General features: G+C 38.2%; 1 protein-coding gene across 25 annotated transcripts in view; it reads left to right on the plus strand.

Annotated features, from left to right (window-relative positions):
• The window catches only part of LOC126291683 (uncharacterized), a 348,608-nt gene extending 324,887 nt beyond the window's left edge, over positions 1-23,721 (plus strand). For all 25 annotated transcript variants that reach the window (XM_049985282.1, XM_049985285.1, XM_049985288.1 and 22 more), the window contains 5 exons: positions 5,455-5,574; positions 5,834-5,971; positions 13,652-13,789; positions 16,607-16,693; positions 23,084-23,721. In XM_049985282.1, the coding sequence (XP_049841239.1) occupies positions 5,455-5,574; positions 5,834-5,971; positions 13,652-13,789; positions 16,607-16,693; positions 23,084-23,248 (648 nt within the window). In that variant the 3' untranslated portion in view covers positions 23,249-23,721. The remainder of the gene's footprint in view (positions 1-5,454; positions 5,575-5,833; positions 5,972-13,651; positions 13,790-16,606; positions 16,694-23,083) is intronic.
• Positions 23,722-24,296: the final 575 nt, after the last annotated feature.

Below are 24,296 nucleotides of genomic sequence, written 5' to 3' on the forward strand. Positions count from 1 at the left end.
ATTGGACAAAGCACATTCATTCTTTGTAGTGAGAACCATTAACAAGTTCTTTCCCTGCATGCCTAATCTAAAATGTGTTATAGAACATCAGTTAACAATATTAAACAACACTGAATCCTACTTCTCATAGCATACTAACTAATTTTTGAGAAAAGTGTAGAAAGCACATTTTTTCTTGTGTTCTTCATTTTGTATTTGGTAGAATTCATATTGATACTTTCATAATATGAAAATATGCACGTGTGAAAGATCTTTTCAAATTGCATTGCTCTTTGCTGAGTTCAGTTTTTTAAAGTGCCAGGAAGTTCTTAGCTGACTTATAAAATCTTTGACATTCAAAGCGTTGCAGATTTTACAGCTCTGAAGGAAAGTATGTTGTCACTTAACAAATTAAAAAATGTACGTTCACCTGGGCTACAGTGTATTTTCACATGTCATAGAATTGCCAGTTGGTCTAGAGATTCCCACATGACCATCACAGATTTTGATGAAATTTTGTATGAACAATTGCATATGTTCCCAATGGACATTGGTAAAATTTCACAATCATTAATTCAATACTTCTGGAGATAAAGTCATTTGACCCCACAGCGCACCCACAAGATTTTGACAACTTTGAGACATCTGTTCTAACACTTTCTTGAAAGAAACAAAACTAGGTCATTTTGTGCAACTTTTTCCACTCTCTTAAGTGAAATAATAATAATAATAATAATAATAATAATAATAATAATAATAATAATAAAAGATTTCTTGGACAACTTTCTTATGGATAATTTGAAGCAAAGTGAACTGAAAAAATAGATGGTCGAAAAGAAATGTGAAGTTTAGCTTTTTATAGGTCCGGAATTAATTGTGGTATAAAGCTGAAACTATGCACATAATACCTTACCAGTACATGGTATTTGAATATAAAATTTCGTTCTCCTATTGCTTTCGTATAGTTTATAAATTGAGTGCAAAGTTGATGACTTTTCTTTTATTTTTTAAACAAAAGCTATTTTTGACCCACTTTTACAAAAACGTTTCTTCTACAAACTCTATTAAAGGGTTTTCATAAGAAAGGCCATGTTCTGAACTACCTAAAAACTGTATTTGCATTTGAAATGCGAGCATATAAGACCCTAAAAAGCATCAACAAGTTGCAGGTGCATTGAAAATATCCCAATTTGGCTGGTACTCAAATTAAATCTGAAATCTGTTATTGTGTTCTACAATTGTTTGAAACTGTCTGGGGAAGAATATATCAAAAGTCTCGATGAGTAGGAAGTGAAGTAAATACCAAATAACTCTTAAAAACTCCAAGAAAGGGGTGTTTTTGTCACAATTCATTGTGACATATTTCATCTGGTTTTTCTGCTGTAGCTACAGAATGAAACTGGTTATAAACTTCACAATTTAACAGTTTATTACCAAAGCAGTGGAGGTTGTTGCAATAAAATTGTTGTGTAACATCTGCAGCATACATTGTAGAAAATTTTGGTCAAGTTCACAGCAGTCTTCCTTAAATGTTTTTGAATTGATCCGTGTTGTAGAGAATTATTGTGTAATGCTAGTGATGTGCTACTTTAATTCTGGTTTATTGTATAGTGTACTTCGTGTTAGCTTAGTTTGCGGTTGATGTGGGACATCAGTGTACACGTGAAAAACCATATAAATGTGTTTCTATGGTCTGTGGTGGCTTAACAATTGCTGGTTCCTTTTAAAGGTAGAAACCCAGCATCTCCATCACCATAGATGCCACATCCAGCAGCTGTGCAACAGCAGCCTAAAGTGAGTTTCTTCATCATAGGTTCCCAACACTGATAAGGGCTTCTTTACACAGGATCACAAACCAATCATACATTTCTGTAAGTGCCAGAGGCCAAAGCTAGGAGAGGTTTCTTTTAGGATCCTAAACTTGTGTTTGCTTCAGGCTACTTGCATTTTTTACAAGTTTCATTAATTTGTTGTAGAATGTCAAAAAGAAAACTATACTGTTGGCCAAATGTCACTGACACGATTGTTTCGGAATTAATTTTGATAAGGTAGAACCCAAAAAATTACACTTTTCAAATGAGATTACCGGAAAAGATAAAACTTTTCTTTTTATTGGATTCCTTATTTCATTACATTTTATATAGAAAGAGTTTTTTGTAGAACTGAATGTTATAGACAACTCCAAAAACAACAAGTAAGTCCACTTACTTGCATTTTTTCTGACTTAAGCTCATTTCCTAGTTGTCAGGACTTTTGATATTATTTCCACAGAATGTGATAAACAAATGTAGAACATAGTAAAAATGCCAGATTTGAGTACCATTGGAATATGGAACCTTTTTTAATGCACCTCCATCTTCTTGTTCTTTTTTTAGGGTCTTATATGTTTGCATTGCAAAACCAAATAGTTTTTTTTAAGAGTTTTAGAACATGGCCTTTCTAATGAAAATGGTTCAAAAGAATTTGCAGAACACACTTTTTTGTAAGAGTGTACCAAAAATAGACATTTTGGCAAATTTAGAATAAATCCTGAACTTTGCCTCCAGTTTGTAAACAATAGGAAAGTAGTAAGAGAATGAAATTTTATAATTGAAGACCTTGTGTTGATACATTATTACGTTTATAATTAACAGTTTTATTTAAAAAATATATATTTCCAGAGAGTTGATGGTTGGACTGTTGATAGTTGCACTATGGAGACAAACAAACGACTATATCAGCGCGAGTACATTTGGAACATGTGCAAAACTTCACACAAAATTTCAGCAAAATCCTTGATGACCATACGGGAACTTTTTCCGAAAATAGGCCACTTGGCATGGAATAGCCCATGGGAAAAAGTTTATTTTCACCTGGGAAAAAGTGTAGTTTCAACTGTGAAATTCAAGTAAAATCTGGGACTTCTTAAAATTCTGGTCTGCATGTACATACTGGCATGGGTTCACCCACATTCAAATTCTCTTAGCTCTGACATAATGCACTCTGCAACTACACAGAACACTGTTCTGACGAAGACTGACACTCAGACAGGTGCCATGTGGTCAAATATAACAGATGAACCTGCAGGCTTGGCTAGAATCTGCATTTGTGTTCAAGCATGCATTTCTTGCAGTGTTTCCACATTTGTGCCCAACTCCTATAGGAGTAAACGCATCAGTTGAAAAGTATCAAGGAAAAACGTATTGGAATTGAGATGGAAAGTATGTAAATTCTCTGTTTGTACATCTGAGGGACCACTTCTGCTGTGTTCACTTCATGAATTCCCTGTTGTGCCACATCAGCAGCAGTGCAAAGCGATGCGGACAGAGGACTCCAGATACTCCTGGAGGCCTGTAAAGCACTCGAGTGACTCAATTCCAGCTTGTGAGACTCCTGCGTGTTCTGCAAATGGCAGAAGATTCTGAGAAGAGAATAGTCTGTGTGTTGTTGTAAGCATGACTTTATCCTGTGAACCACAGATGAATGACGACAGGCAGAGTCCATATTCGTAGATTTCTGGAATATGTTTACAGTGCCAAAGTTAAAGAAGGTCTAATCCAGAATGATGTCCCTGACAGTGAGTGACGGAGACAAAGATACCATTAAGAGTGCGTCAGGAAAGTGTCTTGGGACTGCTGTTTTTCTTTGGCTACATAAACAATCTGATGGATAGGGTGAGCAGCAATTAATGATTGTCTCCTGGTACTATTGTAGGAAAAATAAAAGTCATCGTTTAGGGTCTGTAGGAGGATGCAGGATGACATTTACAGAATTTCGGCTCAGTGTGATGAATGGAAACTTTCTCTAAATGCAGAAAATGTAAATTAATGAAGATGAGTAGGAAAACCAGTCATGTTCAAACACAGTGGTATGTTTCCAGAATGAGATTTTACTCTGCAGCGGAGTGTGCACTAATATGAAACTTCCTGTCAGATTAAAACTGTGCGCTGGACCGAGACTCGAACTCAGAACCTTTGCCTTTCACGGGAAAGTGCTCTACCATCTGAACTATCCAAGCACGGCTCATGACCTGTCCTCACAGCTTCAATTCTGCCAGTACCTCATCTCCTAACTTCCAAACTTCACAGAAGCTCTTCTGCGAAGGTTCACAGGCGAAGGTCCCAAGTTCGAGTCTCAGTCCGGCACACAGTTTTAATCTGCCTGGAAGTTTCACAGTGGTATGTTGGTTGACACAGTCACATAGATTAATTATCAGAGCAACATGAAGCGGAGTGAGCACGTTGGGTCAGCTGTTGGGAAGGTGAATGGTGTACTTCAATTTATTGTGAGATTTATAGGGAAGTGTAACTGATCTGTAAAGAGGACTACATCCAAAATGTGACACATTCTTGAATACTGCTCCAAATTGTTTGTGATTCCCACTAGATCAGATTAAAGAAGACATTGAAGTGATTCAGACGGGCTCCTAGATTTGTTACCAGTAGGTTCGATCAGTGTGGGAGTGCAATGGAAATGCCTCTTGAACTTGACTGGGAATCCCTGGAGGGAAGATAATATTCTTTTTGTGTAATACTATTGGATGAATTTAGAGAACTGGCATTGGCAACAGACCTATTGCCATCAATGTACACCTCATGTAAGTACTACGTAAATGAGAAATCAGAGCCTGTACAGAGGCATGTAGGTAGTATATAATGGCTAGAGCCAAATAACACTGTGTGTGTATTTGGGGGCAGGGGGTTTTGTGGTATGTTCATGCTGGAAAACAAACGTGCATCAAAGTAAGTCAAACCAAATATAAATAGCAACATGACACTATCAGTATCTCGCAGGGTGATTGGGTTTCAAACATAAAGTACACCATCAGCCCAAAGTGTTTCAAGATTGGATTAATAAAAGTAGAGAAACATTATGATGGTTTTAATGCTTCAGATATTCTGCATAGTCTCTGCCACTCCAGTATGATGCACGGAATGTTCGTGCAACCCTGTGAAACTGTCAGAAAAGTCTTCCTTTGGGATGTTGTGTGATTGGTTTTTGTTGATAACGCTATATCTCGTTATTCGTGGTCTCTCAATCCACCCTCCCTCTCCAGAAAAGAACTGTTGGCATTTTATATTTCAGTCAAGTCAACAGCAGATGTCCGCACATTGTTGTTTTTGTTCAGGAGTCAAAGTATGTGGGGAAAACCTCGCACTCTCATTTTCGTACGTCCATTGTTTACAGTTAGTAGTTGAAGCTGCCACTGTAGTTACTGCACTAATGTCCCTTACATGACAGGAATAAAGTCACACAGAGGAGTTCTTGGACAGACAGTTTATTTATAAAAGCACTGCTTATGGCTAGGTCAGCTGTCCAAAATATGAAATGAAAACTGTACTGGACTTCTGAAAACATATCACCAATTATCATCTTTGGTGTCATTTTAACTTCTGCTTCTCAAAAGAGTTGCTAAGATGTAAATTTTCGGCAGCTACTAAAGTGGGTTATTTTAAACAAGGAATTGTGATAAGTAATGCAATTTTAACTTTGCAGGATGATTTGGATGCTGAACGCAGGGACACTGATGCAGAGGTGGTGGCTGAAGGATTTGGCTTGCAAATAACTCGTGGTGATTTAGCTACTTTATCTGGGACGAACTGGCTGAATGATAAAGTAATGTTCTTTAATTAAATTTGTATATATGTTCATCACAATGTTAGTATTATTTTTAATCACATTTGTCATTTAATATTTGTGCCATTTTCATAATTTAAAAACTTGTTAGTGCCCATTGGTCTTTTTGGTTCGTCCAATGCCATTAAGAGTTGCTATTGTATGTATTGACAATTCTAATTACCACTTACATAGATAGATATGTTATTGTTTGATCAGTATGTTAACTGACTTGTTACAGCTATTCCCTCTCTTTCAGATTGTGAATTTCTACTTGAAACTTTTAACAGAAAGAGGGAGACAGAATAGGGAACCAGAAGTGTATGCGTATGACACATTTTTCTTCCCAAAACTGATTAAATGTGGCTATGAAAGTGTCAAGAAATGGACTAGAGTGGTAAGATTTTGTTTGAACATTTATTATGCTCTTGAAATGTTGACTTTATAAAATTCTCAGTTGATCTGTGGGGAATGAACATGAGCACTGTATGTATAATTTCATTGGTCCTTCTAATATACTTTCAGTCAACATGCATTGCATGTGCTTCACTTTCATTTTCACTGAGATTCATAAACTTTATAAATTAAATGTTCAGTATTAATTGTGTAGACCAGGGCTTCCCAGCCTTTTCAGTTGGCGGACCCCTTCTTCAGTCGAAAATCCATGGCGGACACCTAATCAGTCAAGAGCACAGTAAATCCAAATTTCAGAGCGAAACCCATGGGAACTGAAAGCTTCTTAATGCAAGTGCCATGTTCCCAATGACCTCCCCCCCCTGAAGTATCAATAGTCTTTGGTTTAGAGATGAATCAAAACAACTTGAAATTAACGATCCAATTTGAATTACCACTCTATCCAGACACTTACTAGTGGATTTACTACCTTTGTTCAACACACTATAGCCTGATTAAAATTACTTAGTAACTGATACGATGGAGCTGCCTTCCTCCAAGAGCAACCAACATCACGTCCAAACTGTTCACTGTTGACAAGCTGCCGCTTGTGGTCTGTTCACTTCCACTGTTTGAGTACTGTTGTGTAAGGAGGATGCATATATCGTAAGTGTGAGTGTGTGTGGTTTTTCGTGAAATTCGAAGAAAATGTTCAAATGTACGTCTATGGGACTTAACTACAGAGGCCATCAGTCCCTAGTCTTACACACTATTAACATAAGTTTAACTTCCACTAAAGACAACACACACACACACACACACACACACACACACACACACACACGAGGGAGGACTCGAACCTCCAGTGGGAGCGGCCGCGCAATCCACGATGACATGGGCGCCTAAGACTCTGCAGCCATTCCACATGGCTGTGTAGAAAAGAAGCAGACCCATGATTCGGGATACAAACACATCATGAACGAAAAGAGTCCAGTGAATTGCCTTTAAAGGACTAATGTGACATCTGTCGTACAATGTGTGGCAATACAGTCACCCAGTTTACATGCGTTTCCAAAACCGGATTTCTTAAGCCAATGTCCCAGTTCCACTTTTTGTTGGTCAGGTAAACACTTCAAAATTGATTCTGGAAAACTGCTTTTATAAAGCCGTTTTCCAGTTACACAATCGATTGTCTTACCCATGTAAACAGCTCGAAAAGTCTAGTTATTTTTACGTCTTTGCGTATCTACTGAACGGCAGCTGTCAGTCCATAGCCGGCAGCTAGCAGGCGGTGTTGCAACAGTGTACTGTCAGTTGGTAGCTGGCAACTGTCAGGCGGCGTGGCAACACTTTAGCCACAGCTGACAACTTCAACTACTACTTGGACACTATATCGTGGCAGTCAGCATCGACTGTAAACAAATTAGGAAAACAAACAAACAGACTCTCTTATTTTTATATAAGAAGACAAAGCATTTCACAGAACATAAGACTTTTTTCTCAAAGGAAACAATTCTGGCAGAGGAGGTTTACCTTTTACAAGGTGGCACATGAAAAGTCCTCATTTGTTTACACTCACAGCCAGTTGACACAGTATAGTGTCAGAATAATAGCAAGTAATTGTAACTTAAGTATAGGCAGGCCATATTTGTAACTGAGAGGATGGAATATATTATAAAGAAAAGAAATTAGCTTTAGAGATCATTTTAATTTTCGTAACAAAAATATCAAAGCCAACAGAATTCAATTACAAATTATTTTGTAAATGATAGAAGACAGAAACAAAATTCCTACAGAGTCATAGTTCAGGTATGTTCACTGAGCATCTACCAAGAAAAATGCTTTCTTCTTTACTATAGATGACTCTGCAGGAATAATAATGGAATCCTAATGTGATGGTTGAGGGTGCTTCTGCTGACACAATTTTGAAAAGTTGGGTTCAATTCTTGACAAATGGAGATGGATGTCTGGTTCCGCATCTAGACAGCTACGGCACAGATCGATAATCCAGATTCACACATGTACGTTGTGGCAAACGGAAGTAGTACACGTTTTACCTCTTCAACAAGGGGGTAGTATTTCTTGTTATCCAAACGGATCCAAAAGTGTGAGTAACCGTCAATGTCAAAACTTGATTTCAAGGTAAGGTCTATGGCAATTTCTATCAACAACTCATATTCATTTGATGATAGAATGTTCAGCTTTTGGATACAATAAATGGGTTGACTACCCATTCATATTTCTGCATCTTCTCATCTTCAGCTGTTGGGAATAATGCTCCAACAGTGACATCAAGCTTCGGAGATGTTCCAAGATTTGATGAAACAAATTCTTCCCAAGCATCAATATTTTGTTTTTCAAAAACTCCTTAAGAAGGGGAAAACACTCGACCTCCCCTTCCTCGGCACTCTGTGCCCAAAAATTGATTTTCCCCTTGAATGCTTGAGCTTTGTCGATAGCAGTGACCTTTGTTTCACTTTTCCCTTGGAGTGAAATATTCATTTCGTTCATTTTGGAGAAAATATCTGACAAATAGGCAAGTATACACTGCCAATTTTCATCATTAATAAGGTCTGCTAATTTGTTGTTATGCTCCAAAAGGAAAGCTAAGACTTCCAATCTTAATTCGTACAACCGAGAGTGTGCATTCCCACGTCAGAGCCACCTCACTTCTGTGTGGAGAAGTAGGGAACGATGAAGGCTTCCCATATCTTCGCACATTAATGCGAAAAGTGTTGACTTCAATGACCTTGATTTTATGTAGTTAATGATTTGAATAGATTCGTCGAAAACTTTCTTGAATGAAACAGGCATTTGTTTCATAGCTAAAGCATATCTGTGGAGAGCACAATGACTGCTGCTGCAACTTTGGTGTTTCTTTTATTTTTGTTATTGCTCCGACCGTAGGACCCGTTATAGCTTTTGCACCATCTGTGCACACATCTATGCAATCAGGCCATGAAACTTTGTTAGTCCTTAAAAAATCATCCAGTAGACGGAATATTTCAGCACCTGTTGCGTTGGCAGGTAGTGGTCTGCACAATAAGAGGTCCTCCTCAAAACATCCAGAATATTAATAATGGACAGAAGCCAATAAAATCACTAATCCTGCAACATCAGTGGATTCATCTATCTGCAGAGAAAATAAATTGTGTTGAATGCGAGAAACAAGAGTGTCTTTCACATCATTTGACATGTCAACAATACGTCTCTTGACAGTATTGTTTGATGATGGCACCTAAGATACAAGCTTTACTGCTTTTTCGTCTAGCATACAAGAAACAATATCATTAACACACGGCTTTATTAGATTTTCTGCAATGGTATGAGCTTTGCCTGTTTTTGCCACTCAATAACTAACCAAGAAAGAAGCTTTTAATGAATTTTCATTAATTGTTTTTGCATGAGTTTTCATGAAATGCTGAGAAGCAGCTAGTTCAGACTCTTCATTTTGAAGAAATCGATGTCTTTAGCCTGGAAATTCGGGTAAGTATCTTCAAAATGATAGCGCAATTTAACTTGAACCATTGAACTGTTCGGAAGGACTCGCACACATATTACACACTGAGCTTTACCCTCCTTTGTCTCCATAAAGCCTATTTCTAAATAGCTTTCGTTGTACTTACGCTTCTTGGTTATTCCACTTCCACAGGATATAGCAACCAATGGAGTATTTGCAGCGTTTTCACATAATAAATCCAGTTGTGGAGATTCTTGTGCTTGTTCTTCCTTTGGTTGTCCTCCCTCCTCCTTCATTTCAACTGGAAACTTCCCTTGTTGTGAAGGCAATGGAGAAACTGCACCCTTCTTCAATGATCCTGACTTAAGCCACCGATCTATGTTAGAAGTAATAAACTGGTCAAAAATCGACTTGTGAAATAGGTAGTGCACTGACAAAGCAAGTTTAACATTTAATGATGCCCGAGGCCGCATACGTGTCAGCAAGTGCTGTGATTGGTCGACAAAGCTCGCTCCGCACATCTAGTGCCGTGATCCGGTGCACAAACGACCCCTGTATTGTTGCAAAACACTTGATCAGAGAAGCCACATTCTCAGGCACTAAACGAGTAAGCGTTCTCACTTAGGAACTGCAAAGGCTGCTGACCGCGGACCCCCTAGAAAGAGCCGGCGGACCCCTACGAGGTCCACGGACCACACGTTGGGAAGACACTGATTACAACAGCATTTTGCAATTGTGAGATGTTTTATTATTCACTACTTTCTTCCTTTTTCATTTCACCTGACTTTGGAGTACATTAGATCAACCACTTTGTAAGTTTTTAATATTTATTGCTTTTCTTTTAGCCAAGGGGAGGGGCAGGGTTTGGTCTTTGGGATTTATTCTTAGGACATGTCCATAAAATCCATCTTCTTTTTCTTTTCCTCATTGTGTTTGAGGGATTTTGGGTTATTTGGTAAAAGGCTTCATTTTGAATATGGATTAGGTTGTTGTTATGGAACTTGAGCGGCTAGGATTTTTCTTACTATTTTCTCTTCTTTGATCTCCAGCCTTTTGGCCACAAGTGGTATGGACAATGTTTTGACTCTCTGTAAGGCATTCCACTTTGATTACCGTTATATAACGTCTTATTGTTGCATTCCGTAAGAGAGCGTGTTTCTGGTGAGTTGGAAGGCTAGTTAAGCTTTATTTCTTGTAGATTCCATTGTTGTCTCGAGACCAGTACAGTTGATCAGTTCTATCACTTTAAAATGTTTTGATTTTTTCATTTATCTTGGTCTTTTTGAACAAGCTATTGAGATCTATTCTTTTTGCCCATTTTTGTAGTTTGAAGGTCTGTTTTTTGGCATCTTTCCAGGTTTCGGCCCATTGACCCGCATCATCTGAAAAAATTAGGCATTTGACTTTGATGCTTTTGTGTTTTGTTCCTAGAAGAATTCAACTACAGGACTTTGTGTTCCACTGTCACTTTTCCTGGAATGCAGTTAAATACCTGTGCGGAGAGTCTGTCTCCTTGCTGTACACCAGTTTTTTATCTCAAAAGAGCCAAAGAGTTCATCCACTAAGATAGCTCTCGAGTATACGTTGGTAAGGGTTTCTGTGGCTGGGGGTGTGGCTTTATTGTCTACATTTAGTTCTTTTAGTACAGGAATGAGGGATTTCTTGTCTCTGGTCTATCAAGTCCACGAAAATGAATACATATTGTCTTCCACTTGATTTTTTGGTGGGCCATTATGTTTTTTAGGGTTAGGTTCTTTTCTGGACTGGATATTCCTTTCCTTAAACTTCCTGGTAATCTCCAAGTTGCTAGTATAGTTGGGTTCTGCTGTGTTTAGTAGGATTTTAAAGAATATCTTGTTCATATTTTAGTAAGTGAGTGAGATCTCTCTGTAGCTGTTGTGGTGTGTTTTGGACCCTTTCTTATGGAGTGGGTGGTTGATGGCCCTCTTCCATTATTGTGAGATTATTTCATTTATCCATATGTTTTCAGGAATGTTTTGTAGAGACTCTCTGATATTTTTGTTGACATTTTTCCAAAGTTTTTTTGGGACTTGGTTTTCTCCTAACTCATTCTGCCCAAAACACGACGACTTGTGCTGCCTCTTTGGGCTGTCAAATGTGGACTTCCCCTCCGCATATTTTCCTGACACAGCACCCAGTACCTAGTGACTTCATTTTCTCCTCATTATCAGTCTGGAATGACTGCCACCACATAATAATTTCTTTATCCTAGAGGACGAAGTCACTAGTTAGTGGGTGCCATGTCAGGAGAATAGGTGGAGGGGGAGTTCACATTTGACAGCCCAAAGAAGCAGCATAGGGGGCTGTGCCTTGTGCAGAATGAGCTGGGACATTGTGATGAAGCAAAACCACTCCTTTGGACAGCTTTAGTTGCCTTTGTCTTAACAGGCTCCTGTAAATGCATTAGGAGATTTCTGTAGTGTGCTCCCATGACAGTTTGCCCATTGTGGACATAATCCGTTAGCACCACACTGTGATAGTATCACAAATTGATGTATCTCACCAACGTCCTTCTGGCTCGTTGATTAACTCCAGTGGCAGACATACATTCTCTGTAGAGGAGAGATTTAATGTAGCCTGCTAGTCCTGAGATCTTAATAAAAAGTGAGTGAATAGAATAGTATATTTTTCGTATTATGATTTTTGTCGGGCTTGCATATGGTATTGACAACCTATGGAAGTACCAGATCTCCTGTTTGAGTCTTTCCTAAGGTACTGCTTAAATGATTCTTGAACATAATGTTGGATATTGTTGTAGTCATTTTCATCATCAGTTTTCTGCTTTGTCACAGTAATTTTGCATCTCCTTGTGGCCACTGTCCTGTGTTTTATTATTACTTCTTATTTTAATTGAAATGTCCACAACTTTTGTTGTTGTTCTTACCTCCAAATTGCTTGATAATGCCCAGTGGGACAAAAATAGCTTACCAAAAGTGACCTGAAGTAGTGTTTATTGCAAGTAAAAAATTAAAATTGTGCACTTCACAGACTGGGGGGGGAAAAAGTTTCCTGTGACCATAATGTCAATGAGTCACAGTTGGAATCAGCCAACTCAAAAAAATGGATGAATGTAAAAATTTATGGGGATGTGAAATGGAACAACCATATAGGCACAGTTACAAATAAATTAGGTGACAGACTGTGATTCACAGGCAGAATAGTAGGGAAGTGCAATCAATCTACAAAGGAGACTGCATTTAAAACATTCATGCAACCCATCTTAGAATGTTGCTCAGGGTCTTGGGACCTGTATCAAATAGGATAGACATGGATATTTGATGGTTATGGAGAAGGGCAGGACAAATGGCCACTAGACATAAACTGTCTCCCAAAAACATACTTGGAAAGTGTCTAGAAACATCTTTACATGGTGGATCCAGTAATATATTAGAACCCCGTCTGTATCACTCCCATGGAGATCACAGGGGCAAAGACTGATTACAGCATGTAAAGAGGTATTTAAGCAGTCATTCTTCCCTTGTACCACATGTTAATGGAATGCTAAAAAGTCCTAACAAATGTTAAATTGGGACATACCCTCTGCCACGCACTTCGTAGTGTTTTGCAGAGTATGGTTATAGATGTAGATCTAAATGAACTGTATAGAAAACCCACCTTTCTCAAGCCATTTGACTTTAATTCTGTTTCCGTTTTGCCTGTAATGACTTCTTCCTCAAGGGGATATTTAAACTCTAAATCTTCCTTCCTTCCCTTCTTTTTTTTTTTGCCATTCAACTTTCACATTTAAATGTAAAAGCTCCATCTTCAGCACTCTACATTAACAGCTGAAAATGGAAGAGGACGGGGTTAGGAAAGAGATTAGAAAATTACACTTGAATGTGTGTTTATTCTGGTGTTAATCCTTTCTTTCACATTTGATTGGTCCACAAATATGAAACCCATGATAAAAATCCTTGTTTTGGTGAGATTCCATGATTCTCACTGCAGGTGTGTGTATCCTTTACAACTGTTTGAATTTAACATGCAAAATAATCAGTTGGAAATGCTTGACCAGTCTTGGTCAGATGTATTGTCTACCTATAGCGTTCTTATTACAGGTTTATTTTCATCATGGAGGAGTGCTTGTGTGTGTGTTTGTATTTTAAATCTGTTTCACAACATAATGTCATCATTTGGTAATGGGATTTAATTCCTCCGTTGCGTTATCTGAAATGTTTAGTTTTGTTATTTTGCCACTTACAGGTAGATGTATTCAAACATGACATTTTGATAATTCCGGTTCACCTGGGAACGCACTGGTGTATGGCAGCTGTGGATTTCCGAAAGCAGACACTTGTGTATTACGACAGTATGGGCGGAGAGAATGAGTCATGTCTGAAGGTAAGAGAAAATATTTTTGTGTTGTAACCACTCTCTAGTCCAAATCCGAAAGCAGGGTCATCCGTGAAGAACAGCACTTGGCACTGAAAGCACTTTTATTGTGAACTCTTCTGTTTGGAGTGCTACTATTTATTTATATGTTGAATATTCAAGAATATAGAAATATTACAAACATATCAACTTTTGAGTACCTTACAGAAACGTTACATACTAAATAACAAATAATTGTCAGCGATCAGATTTGCACTGGTGACCTGCAGCACACCAACCAACAGTGCTAACAGTTACTGCAAAAGCTGTGCAGTGCAGCTTGCAGCATTGTTTCCTCTCCTACTGTCCTGGAAAAACAGTGACTCTTTGTTCCAGAATTTCTCATTGGAGCCACATACAGCACCATGGATCGAGATTTTGTCAGTGGTCCTTGCTATGGCAGCACTGGCAGTTCCTCACATTCTGGTCCTGTTATCACATCCTCTTCAGTACAGTGAACATTGGAGGCGGGCCATCCTGTCAAAATATCACAGTTGTCAAGTATGTCTGTGGTCTTAAAGAACAAGAAGCCCCCGTCAGCACCTCAGGACTGTAGTGGGGCTTCATACGGAGGACATGGATGATGTCTCTGTGTTTGTCTTCTTTATGAGGACTCATAATTCTCTACTTCATATGTGACATCTGCCAGGCAACAAAACAATATGGCCCAAAATAGCTTTTCTGATAGCCCCACTTTACACACAGATAAAAAAAAATTCAGACTGAATCTCCCAAACTTTATCTTAGTATTATAACACTCTGTCTTTTATTTGAGTGTCCAGGGTCCATACACAAGCTAATTTCCTTGTGTTACAGTCTTGGTGTTGAGATTTTTCATATAGTCATCATGAGTATTGTCCGATTTAAATAGTGCATACATTATTGTTTTGGCCTTGTGACTGTGGAACAGAAATGAACCATGTGAAGCCTGTAATGTCTTGCTTTGCTTTGTTTTGTGCAAATGTCATGGCGGCCAGTGTTGTATCCCTCCTAAACATGTAGGTGAAAAAAAAAAAAAATGCCCAGGAGTGCAAAAGACAAAAATAAAAATCATCAAGACAATACTGCCTACAAAAGTGTTTCCACGTTGGAAGAAATGAAGAGTCATGAGTATGTATTCTTGTAAAATTCAATATACTGATCAGATTTGGCACCCTTTATATGTGGAAAACATTTTGAGTCGATTGAGGAGATTATGGAACACTTAGATGGATATTTTGCTGCTCTTCCAGAACTGTGCAGAAAGTTATTTCTACTGTATTGGACAGTGAACAATTGTCATGTCATGGACGTCAGTCTGGGTTCCATAACAATTGGTTTCTCAGTGGAGTCATTTTTGTTACATAAATCAACATAAAGGTGAAGGCATTGGATGGACACTTCTGACATTGCAATCAATAGCGAATGTGAGACTCAGTCTGACGATACTTTCTTCACTTTATTGTATACTGATGATTTTGTTGGCTTCCATAATGAATCTCAGCAGATGTTATCCAAACTCCCACGTGTTAAATACTTTTGGTTGTATTCATAGGATTAAAAAAAATCAAGACAGCTTCATAGGATCGTTTGACCTAGTTGTATTGCTGGGCAATGTGAAATGACGCAAGATGTTTGATATCCTCAGAAAAATAGGTATACAGTATGGAGAAAGACAGATATTATACAGTATGCACCAGGGCTGAGAAGGAACAACAAGAATGAGAGACTAAGAGAGAAGTTTTAGGCATGAGAAGTTTTAGGCATAAGGGAGGGATGTACTCCTTATCCTGTTATATTCAAACCGTGTATCGAAGTAGTGTGAAGGAACTAAGAGAAAGGTTTGTAAGTAGAATTAAAATTCGAGGAAAAGGATACTTACTGAAAGAGATGGAGAATTACAGGTGCTGTCGAATGGATTAACAGAAATGAGATTAATGATAAACTTAACATCAGAATTGGGGGAAGATAGCAAAATAATGAATGTTAGATGAGGCAGAGAGGACATAAGAACCAAACTAGCACAGGCAAAGACAGCATTCCTTTCGAAAAGAACACTGCTGGTATCAAACATGCATATAAACTTGAGAAAGGAATTACTGAGAATGCACATCTCAAACACAGATTGTATGGAAATGTATCATAAACTGTGGGGAAACTGGCAAAGGAGAGAATCATAGTGTACGATGATTCCCATTGTGTGAGAGATTTGGTCTTGCTGCAGGATTCTGAAATTAAGTGGACTGACATGGTAAAAAATGAGGAAGTTCTTTGTGGAATCGATGGAGAAAGGAATCTGTGAAAACATTGATTAGAAGAAGGAACAGGATGAAAAGAAAAATTTGAAGAGATCAGGAAGGAAGCTGTAAAGAGTGAAACTTATGAGGAAAGACGAGATTCGAATGTATCTGAAAGATAATTGTGTGTAATCGTACTTACTTTCTTGATGAATTGGAGTGTTCTCAGGTTTCCAGCTGAATGAGCTCATTACAGAAGGGTGGTTATTATATGAAATTTGCTCCCATCACTTCTGGTGATGATGGGATTGTGTCTTACTGGAAATATAATTTGTGTTTTTGCATTGGAAAAAAATCTAGACACATGTTTTACCAACACAATTTTCTCCTTTACAGCTTTACTATATGTTCAAAATTTGCCACTCATAGTAGTTGTATTTTGTGTGGTGTTTGGCTGAGGCTTACATGGCCTTATGCTAATGCAGAAAATGAACAGATAAAATTTCAGTAATGCCAGGAAAATAATTCTAAATAAGTACATTCATGTAGTAATTTTTAAATTTTGTTGCAGACCATATGGAATTACTTGAATGAAGAATGTGCACAAAGATCAGTTGAGCCACTAAGTGAAGAAATATGGCAAATCCGGTGTGCGAAGGTATGTTTATGTTGAGAGTTCTCCTGTTGTATTTGTGTTTGTTTTTAGCTTTTGTTATTTTGCATCCTTTCTGGCCACAATCAAGTCTCATTCCAAATTGAGTCTTTTTCTATATCTGTACTGTGTCAGTGCATATATGCTGCACACACAACGCTCTCAGCTCTCATACAGCATGAATTTCAACCATCTCTGACACACACACACACACACACACACACACACACACACACACACACACACATCGGGGCCGTCACCTTTAAGTACCAGCTCCTCGACCAGTGTTCCAACTTTACGGCCGAGATTTTGCTCTCCATCAGGCCGTTCAGTACGCCCGCTGCCACTGCCATTCGTCGTATGTACTCTGCTCTGATTTACTCAGTGCTCTTCCGAGCCTTGGAGCTCCATATCCAGTCCATCCCTTGGTGCAACGGATCCAGCAGTCCCTCCATTCTTTTGCTGATGATGGCTCTCCTGTCAGCTTTCTGTGGGTTCCCGGCCATGTAGGAGTGCCTGGGAATGAGGCTGCTGATGCTGCAGCCAAGGCTGCAGTCCTCCTGCCTCGGTCAGCCTCCCATTGTGGCCCGTCATCTGACATTAGTGGGGTAGTTTGTAAGAGGCTTATGTCATTGTGGTGAGATACTTGGTCATCACTTCAAGGAAACAAGCTACGGGCTGTAAAACCGTTCCCAACTGCTTGGACAACCTCCTCCCGGCCATCTAGGCAAGAAGAGGTCCTTCTGACCAGGTTGCAGATTGGGCATTGCCGGTTTAGCCACTGCTACCTGCTCTCCGGTGACCCAGCCCTGCAGTGCCCTTGTGGTCATGCATTGACAGTGCACCATGTTTGATTGTCGTGTCCCCGTTTTAGTCAATCTAGTGTTGTCCTGTCTCTGCCATCTACTTTACAGGATATTTTAGCTCGAGCAGCTGCTAGTATTCTTCATTTTATTACTTTGACTGTCTTGTCCAAAGACATCTAACTCTGAGTTTTACTACATTCTATGTGCTCTTACAATTGTGACTGGGCACTAATGACCTCAGTAGTTGAGCACCCTTAACACTCCCCCCCCCCCCCCCCACCCCCCCTCACAAAAAAAAAACCACACACAGTGTCTCCCTGCCGATTCCATCGACAAGCAGAGTCAGTGATCTGTGTGTGTGTGTGTGTGTGTGTGTGTGTGTGTGTGTGTGTGTGTAGGTGAGTGAGAGAAAGCTAACTTGTTTGACAGTCCTTTTGTTTTGCCTATATGCTACTCAACATCTCCACTGTAGGGTGAGTAGCAATCTATCATTCATTATGAAAATGATAACAAAGGAGGTGCATTTGAAATGTCCGTGCAAAAATAAAAACTACTTATGTGTTTGGGGTAAACCTTTTTTATTTTTCGACATAGGCTCCTTTTAGACTTGTGCACTTCATCCAACGCTATTCTAATTTCTTGATCTCTTCCGAATAATTGGAATTGCCCAAGTGTGTAAAGTAGCTATTAGTTGCTGCAATCACCACCTCGTTTGAATAAAATCTTTGTCCCACCAGCCATTTCTTCAAATTTGGGAACAAATAGTTGACCGAAGGAGCCAAGTCTGGAGAATAGGGATAATGTGAAAAAAGTTGGAATCCTATTTCCATTAATTTTGTGACCACAACTGCTAAGGTGTGTGCTGGTGAATTGTCGTGATGGAAAAGGACTTTTTTGCGGTCCAATTGCCGGCATTTTTCTTGCAGCTCAGTTTTCAAATGGCCCAATAGCGATGAATAATATGCACCTGTAATAGTTTTACGTTTTTCCAGATAGTCAATGAGGATTATCCCTTGCGAATCCCAAAAGACAGTCACCATAACCTTTCCAGCCGAAGGAATGTACTTCGTCTTTTTTGGTGCAGATTCTCCCTTGGCAACCCATTTTTTAGGTTGTTCTTTGGTCTCAGGTGTATAGTAATGTATCCATGTTTCATCAACAGTTAGAAAAAGATGCTTAAAGTCCTGCGGATTCTTCCTGAACAGCTGCAAACCATCCTTGAAACACTTCCGTTGTTGGTCAAGCACGAGCAATCGCAGAACCCATCTTGCAGATAGCTATCTCGTATCCAAATGTTTATGCAAAATATTATGTACCCATTCATTCGAGATGCCCACAGCAATAGCAATCTTACGCACCTTAACTTTTCTGTCATCCATCACCATATCATGGATTTTTTTCAATGATTTCTGGAGTCGTAACCTCAGCATCACTTGTGCCCATATGGCCACTCTGAAAATTTTGAAACCACGTATAAACTGTACTAATAGAAGGTGCAGAGTCACTGTAATGTTTATCAAGCTTCTCTTTAGTCTCCTGAGGCGTTTTGCCTTTCATAAAGCAATGTTTAATCACCATCCGAAATTCTTTTTCCTCCATTTTTTGACAATCACTCGACTTCCTTGATTCACACAAATGCCAAACACAAACATATAGACCAATATGGCTGAAACTTGGTGTACATTCTTTCCAAAGACACTTATACCAGTTAATTGGATAAAAATAACAATCAAAGTAATTTTGATAAAGATTTAAAAATAAAGAAACTTCAAAGCACCTGACAAGATTGATTTCACAGTCTTTTGCCTGTGAGTACTGCACAGTAACTGTTATGCTATGGTAACAGTCTATTTACAGTTCCTATTTTTAATGCTGTAGAGCATCTTGCGAAATTTCGGACATTTTTTCCATTCATTACTTGCAAACAAGGGCCCACTTGGGTGAATGCCCTGCAGTATGCAATACCTTGACCTTAATCTTCATCATCGTGTAAATGGTTTCAAAAATACCGCCACAGGGGGCTTGTCAGTTCTACCAGTGTAGCCCACACTATTCAATGCTACAACTGCAAATGTGTATGAAAGGTCAAAATTAATATTCTGCATATTTTCTCATATTGAAGAGGATGGGACCTTAAATCAGAAGTGAAAATGGTGCTAATTTTCAATACAGAAGCAATCATTCATTGGAAGCTAAAATAGAACCCAAAGAACAAAACAAGCGAAGGCCACTTCAGAATAACTGTGTTGAAGTTTTTGCAAAAGCAAACCAACTTTTAAATTTGTCTAATCATTAAAAAAAATGCAAATTTTCCAAACAATTCATGTTACATTTTCGGGTCTGTACTTATAAGGTTTGATTTTAATTTATTTCATATCACCAGTAATTGAAAATAAAATTATACTTTATTTATTAATAAATATGATAACACATTTGTTAATTAACATTTTCATCTGTTAATAAATATAAAATACAAAATAAGGTAATGTTATTGTCAAAACACATTACATGCTGAGCTATTGACCACTTCATTAATGAATTACTCTAACGTTCTGACGACTTATAAGAGTGTGTGTGTGGGTCTGGGTTATACTGATTTCCCCAAACCACATTCCACTTCTTTACAAGGTGACTTACATGGAATTTTGCAGCCCCTATTCTTTACAGGAAAGTCGGCTGCTGGAAAATCTCTTGACTTCTTCTCCGTCGAATAGCGCTAGGTACAGGAACTTTTAAGCATCTTTCTACTTATAAAATTAGTAGACATACAAACTTTCCTTTTTGCCAGTTAACAATGTATTTCACTCCCATCCACAATATAATTCACACTTTGAACATACATATGTAACTCCTTGTACTGTCGAACATTAGAAACAAAATGAGTTACAGTTAAAAGAAAGTTGGCTTGACTACCATGACTTTCTTAAAATGAATCAGAAAATACGTCTTGTCTCTACCAAGGCTGAGTCAAGAGTCACAATAGTACTTTTTCAACTGTTCCTGTATCACATAACAATAATCAGTGACACAATAAGCACAAAGCTGCATATAGATTCCACGGATCTTCCATACACACTCACTAACACATCATTGGATTGCCCGACAGGTACTTGTCAGTGCCGTTCAACTGTCGTGTCTACCTCCTTCCCGCAACTGATTTTAAACCTGCACACGCAAACGTGACGTGCAGTAGGTAGGATTTTACCATCCCTCACTTGTATCTAGAATATCATGTGTTTGAGACAGTAGAACGCTGAATGGTTCTAGAATTTACACAGAAATTCTCGAATCACTACACTATTAATGTTTCATATGTAACAGTGCTTGGAAATCTTTTAATCTTCAGAGGTAACTTTAGCAACTTGTTTTAAGAATTGCATTGTACTGGTTTAAACCAGCAATTCTGCTTGATGAATGTTAAATGGAAGGCAAGCAATGCTGTGCTATCACACATGTAAGAATGGCAGGTCTGCTTGACAAATTGTCTAAGGCAGTTGTTGAATGGAGACCCGCAGGCTGCATGCAGTCCAAATTAAGTATCCCTGTGGCCTGTGGTTCTCACCAATATTTTACAATAATATGGACATCTAGAAACTAACAGCCAAATCCAAAACAAGAAAAGAAAAAAAGAAGTTTTTTGAGGTGCTCAAGATAAATGAAACACCCTGTATCGCTAATGTCCTTGATTGTCAGAGATTAGTCCTCAAACCTTTTTTTTAATGGTTGTCTTTGGTTGTAATACTGGCTGCTGTTGTAGTTTTTGCTTAAGACAGTTGCTTCAATGCAAAACAAAGCAAGAATCCAACTTGGGTGTATTAAAGGCTACCATCTTCAGACACTTGAGGCAGCTCTCCACACTTCTGAAAATTGGTTGGCAGGATCTCTAGCCTTTATATCCACTTGCCTCCATTTCTTTGGAGGACTTAAAGCCGATCTATTTTATAATTTTATCTATAGGCTTCACTTGTGTTCGTCTAGTTCTTGTTCCACTGACATAACCCTCTGTTTTTGTTTTTAGCAGCCCCCTCATGCGTCAACAGTACACGGAATTCTGAACTACTCCCAGTTGTGAACTTCTCTGTTGTAATGCTCACTTAGAACCAGCGATGTTTATTGAACATAATTAATGTGTGTAACACCAAACTGAAATTGCCTTTTAATTCACAAACCAAACAGTAATGGTTCCTGATTGAGTTGAATAAATCTATTTTATTTAATCGTATGGCTAGGGCCCCCCATCAGGCAGACCTTTCGCTGGGTGCCGGTCTTTCAATTTGACGCCACTTTGGTGACATGAGGATGAGGATAGCACAACACCCAGTCCCTGGGCGGAGAAAATTCCCCAACCCAGCCGAGAATCGAACCCAGGTCCAGAGGATTGACAATTCGTCATGCTAATTGTTCAGCTACCGGGGGCAGACAGTCCAGACACTAATTAGGCAATAAGCTCACATTTAGTAATTGAAGTCCCATTAACAGAGGATGAAACCACACATCTGTAATTTGTAGCACTGTACACACAGTAAACAGTACAGCTGTCAAGAGTTTGCAGATACAGGTGAGCCAGATCGTGACAGCTTAGAAAGAAAACTGCTATCGGGCAGTGTATTTGCCCAATACAGAGCTTCACGCGAGTATCTGGCAATATTGGCACTGTTCTCACCACAACTGCTCTCGCCAGATGTAGGTTGCGTTACACATGTTGATATGTCCATATCGAGCAGTGTTACTAAATTATCAGTCTGTTTGATATTCAGGATGCACCTGGAACATTACATGTCTAAAGAATTTATTGATTTTCCTTTCCTCAGTACCAGAAGTCAAAGTCTCACAGCTGTACACTGCTTCATTCCAAATGTATGCTTTTAGTACCTATGTCTGATTCATGCATGATTACATTTTAAGATATTATCTTCTTTTTATCAAAGGCACTTTTTGCTTGAACAATTCTGCTTCTTATTACTACTTTGTGTCTTCTATCTTTAGTGATCTAGCTTGGTAAATAAGTAAATGAGTCAACTAGTTACAGTGGCTTGTCAATTTCATGTATTCAGCTTTTGGCCTGCCCTCCTGTATCATAAACTGTCATCTTTGGTATATACTCTTTACTTTGCATATTAGATTCCCCGTAACTTGTCTGTATCATGTGGCACCGATTGTTGTAGAAACTTCTATTTTTCATACTGAGCTTGTTTTGGACCATAGTTCATTTTCATCTTCAGTACTTGTCCTACTGAGGAGAAACGAAATCACAATATTTTAGTAAATACAATAAAAGTATTTGGATATAGTGCAAACATTTGTACCTACATAAATGCTTTTATTATGTTTATTGTGATATTGTGTTTTCATTTCTCTTTGAGAGAACACCTGTTGAAAATAGACTTTTGTCTGAAGCATGTCCAGCATGAGAAATAAGTGTTTACAGAGAAGCCATAAGTATCTGAAGACAGTGTTGGCTGCACAATTTTTGACCTTTTTGTGGTTTCTGAAATTCAGTGCTGTACAGATTGTGATCTAAAATTGTGGTTCATGCTTGGATTGCACATATATTAAAAACTTGGTAACAATTTTTTCCCTGTATGTTTAGGATATCCCGAAACAAAGCAACAACAGTGACTGTGGTGTCTTCATGTGCAAGTATGCTGAATGCATTACACGTGATGCTAAGCTGGAGTTCTCCCAGAGCGACATGCCAGAGATACGAATGGAAATGATGGAAGAAATACAAACAATGACCCTGCTTCACCCCTGAATGTGTAATTGCTGACAGCTTTTGCACACAGAAATCAAGGAAAATTTACCATTTGAGGCATCATTGTTTCACACACTTCAGTTAACATGGAAGAACTATAAAAAAGTGCATGCTTAGAAATAAGATGATGGTCTTTTTATTGGTATTTTCTTTCTTTCTTATTAAAAATTTACTTGTGTTTTATGTCAGTGTGAGGAAAGACATTTTTTAGTCCTGTAGAGGAATACCATTGCGTTAAATGCTAACAGCTTTTTTAAAGATTGCACTGAAAGTTCCGATGTAAATGAAGAAAGATGGAACTACAAAAACTGATGTATCTATATGTACATAAGCATGGAATTTATTTTCATATGTTCCTATAGGTCTACAACTTTGTAAATTCATTCAGAGAAGTGAGATATCAGTGTCATTATTGTTGATGTTATTAGTATATGTGTACAAGACTGTGATGTAATAAATTATATACTATATTACTTTGCATCTATATTGATTTTCCTGCTTATGAGTCTGATATTTGAGTAAGTTTGTAAATATATCTAGTTTATGTAGTTCACATTTTCACACAGTCGCACACACAAGTTTTTCTTAGGCTTTTGCCTCGTGCAATAATTTGTTCCGCTACATTATTCTCCTTAATACATTTGCAAAATATTATTATTATTATTATTATTATTATTATTATTATTATTATTATTACACTCAGTAAAGGTAAATTCTTCTGGAAAACTTAGAATTCTCAGGGAATCTTTGTACAACTCTGTTACTTGGCAGCATTTCAACCAAACATCAAAGGGCATTGTGGCCAGTATGGATACTGTGACCACACATTGTCTCCAATGCTATTTTGGTTCTTATTTCGAAACCCAAGATAGGCTGCATGTCATTTCTATTTCCAAGTTGGATTCTTAAAATCACAATGTCTCGGGAACAGTGGAGTGACATGAGAGTTTTACAGTTTTTTTATAACTTTACCAGGAAGAAATGCATTTATGGATATATTTGCCTAAGCTTTCATACTGTACTTAAAAACTAATTTCGAAGTATCTGG

The sequence above is a fragment of the Schistocerca gregaria genome, chromosome 9, assembly GCF_023897955.1.
Source record: "Schistocerca gregaria isolate iqSchGreg1 chromosome 9, iqSchGreg1.2, whole genome shotgun sequence".
Taxonomy (NCBI): domain Eukaryota; kingdom Metazoa; phylum Arthropoda; class Insecta; order Orthoptera; family Acrididae; genus Schistocerca; species Schistocerca gregaria.